This window comes from Palaemon carinicauda, chromosome 35 (assembly GCF_036898095.1).
Source record: "Palaemon carinicauda isolate YSFRI2023 chromosome 35, ASM3689809v2, whole genome shotgun sequence".
In the NCBI taxonomy this organism is placed as follows: Eukaryota; Metazoa; Arthropoda; class Malacostraca; order Decapoda; family Palaemonidae; genus Palaemon; species Palaemon carinicauda.
This window is the reverse complement of record NC_090759.1, coordinates 53,741,577-53,742,173: the sequence shown is the minus strand read 5'-3', so window position 1 is coordinate 53,742,173 and position 597 is coordinate 53,741,577. Positions and strand designations below refer to the sequence as shown.

Below are 597 nucleotides of genomic sequence, written 5' to 3'. Positions count from 1 at the left end.
CCGCCCGACCTTCCAACGACATCATCGACTTCGAGACGGACCACATGGAGCACGAGCAGGAGGGCCAACCCGGACGGGCCGTCGAGGGCGAGTACTCCTGGGTAGCGCCCGACGGCAACGAGTACGTCGTCAAGTACGTGGCTGATCACTTGGGATACAGAGTCGTCGAGGACAACGTCTTACCAAGAGCAGTCGAAGTAGCTCCTGCAGAAGAAGCTGAAGAAGAAGAAGAAGGAGAAGAAGAAGCAGAAGAGGAAGAAGCTGCTGTTAGGGCCATTGAGGAAGAAGAGGCTGAGGAGGAGGAAGAGGAGGAAGAGTGAAAGAGATTTTGATACAGAGCTTCTATCAGACGACATATTTTTCTTATAATAAAAAGTTAATTAAAACATGATCCTTGATTTTCCTCAAAAGATTATATAAGTGAGTTTTATGTGATAAAACACATTTTGTAAAATTGTCGATAGAAAATTTTACAGGAATATGAAAAACCATATGATTAAACGTTAGTAAGAGTTGTTTTGTTAAATGCAGATATTTGGGGAATGACAATAAAAGAGGAACAAGATATAGCAATGCCATTAAAGGTAATAAAATGAA

The 597-nt window shown here is 42.4% G+C and overlaps 1 protein-coding gene across 1 annotated transcript in view; it reads left to right on the top strand.

The window, feature by feature from the left end:
- The window catches only part of LOC137627468 (larval cuticle protein 16/17-like), a 2,615-nt gene extending 2,229 nt beyond the window's left edge, over positions 1-386 (top strand). The window contains exon 2 of the mRNA XM_068358552.1: positions 1-386. This exon is cut by the window's left edge and continues 34 nt beyond it. Coding sequence (XP_068214653.1) covers positions 1-320 — 320 coding nt within the window. The 3' untranslated portion in view covers positions 321-386.
- Positions 387-597: the final 211 nt, after the last annotated feature.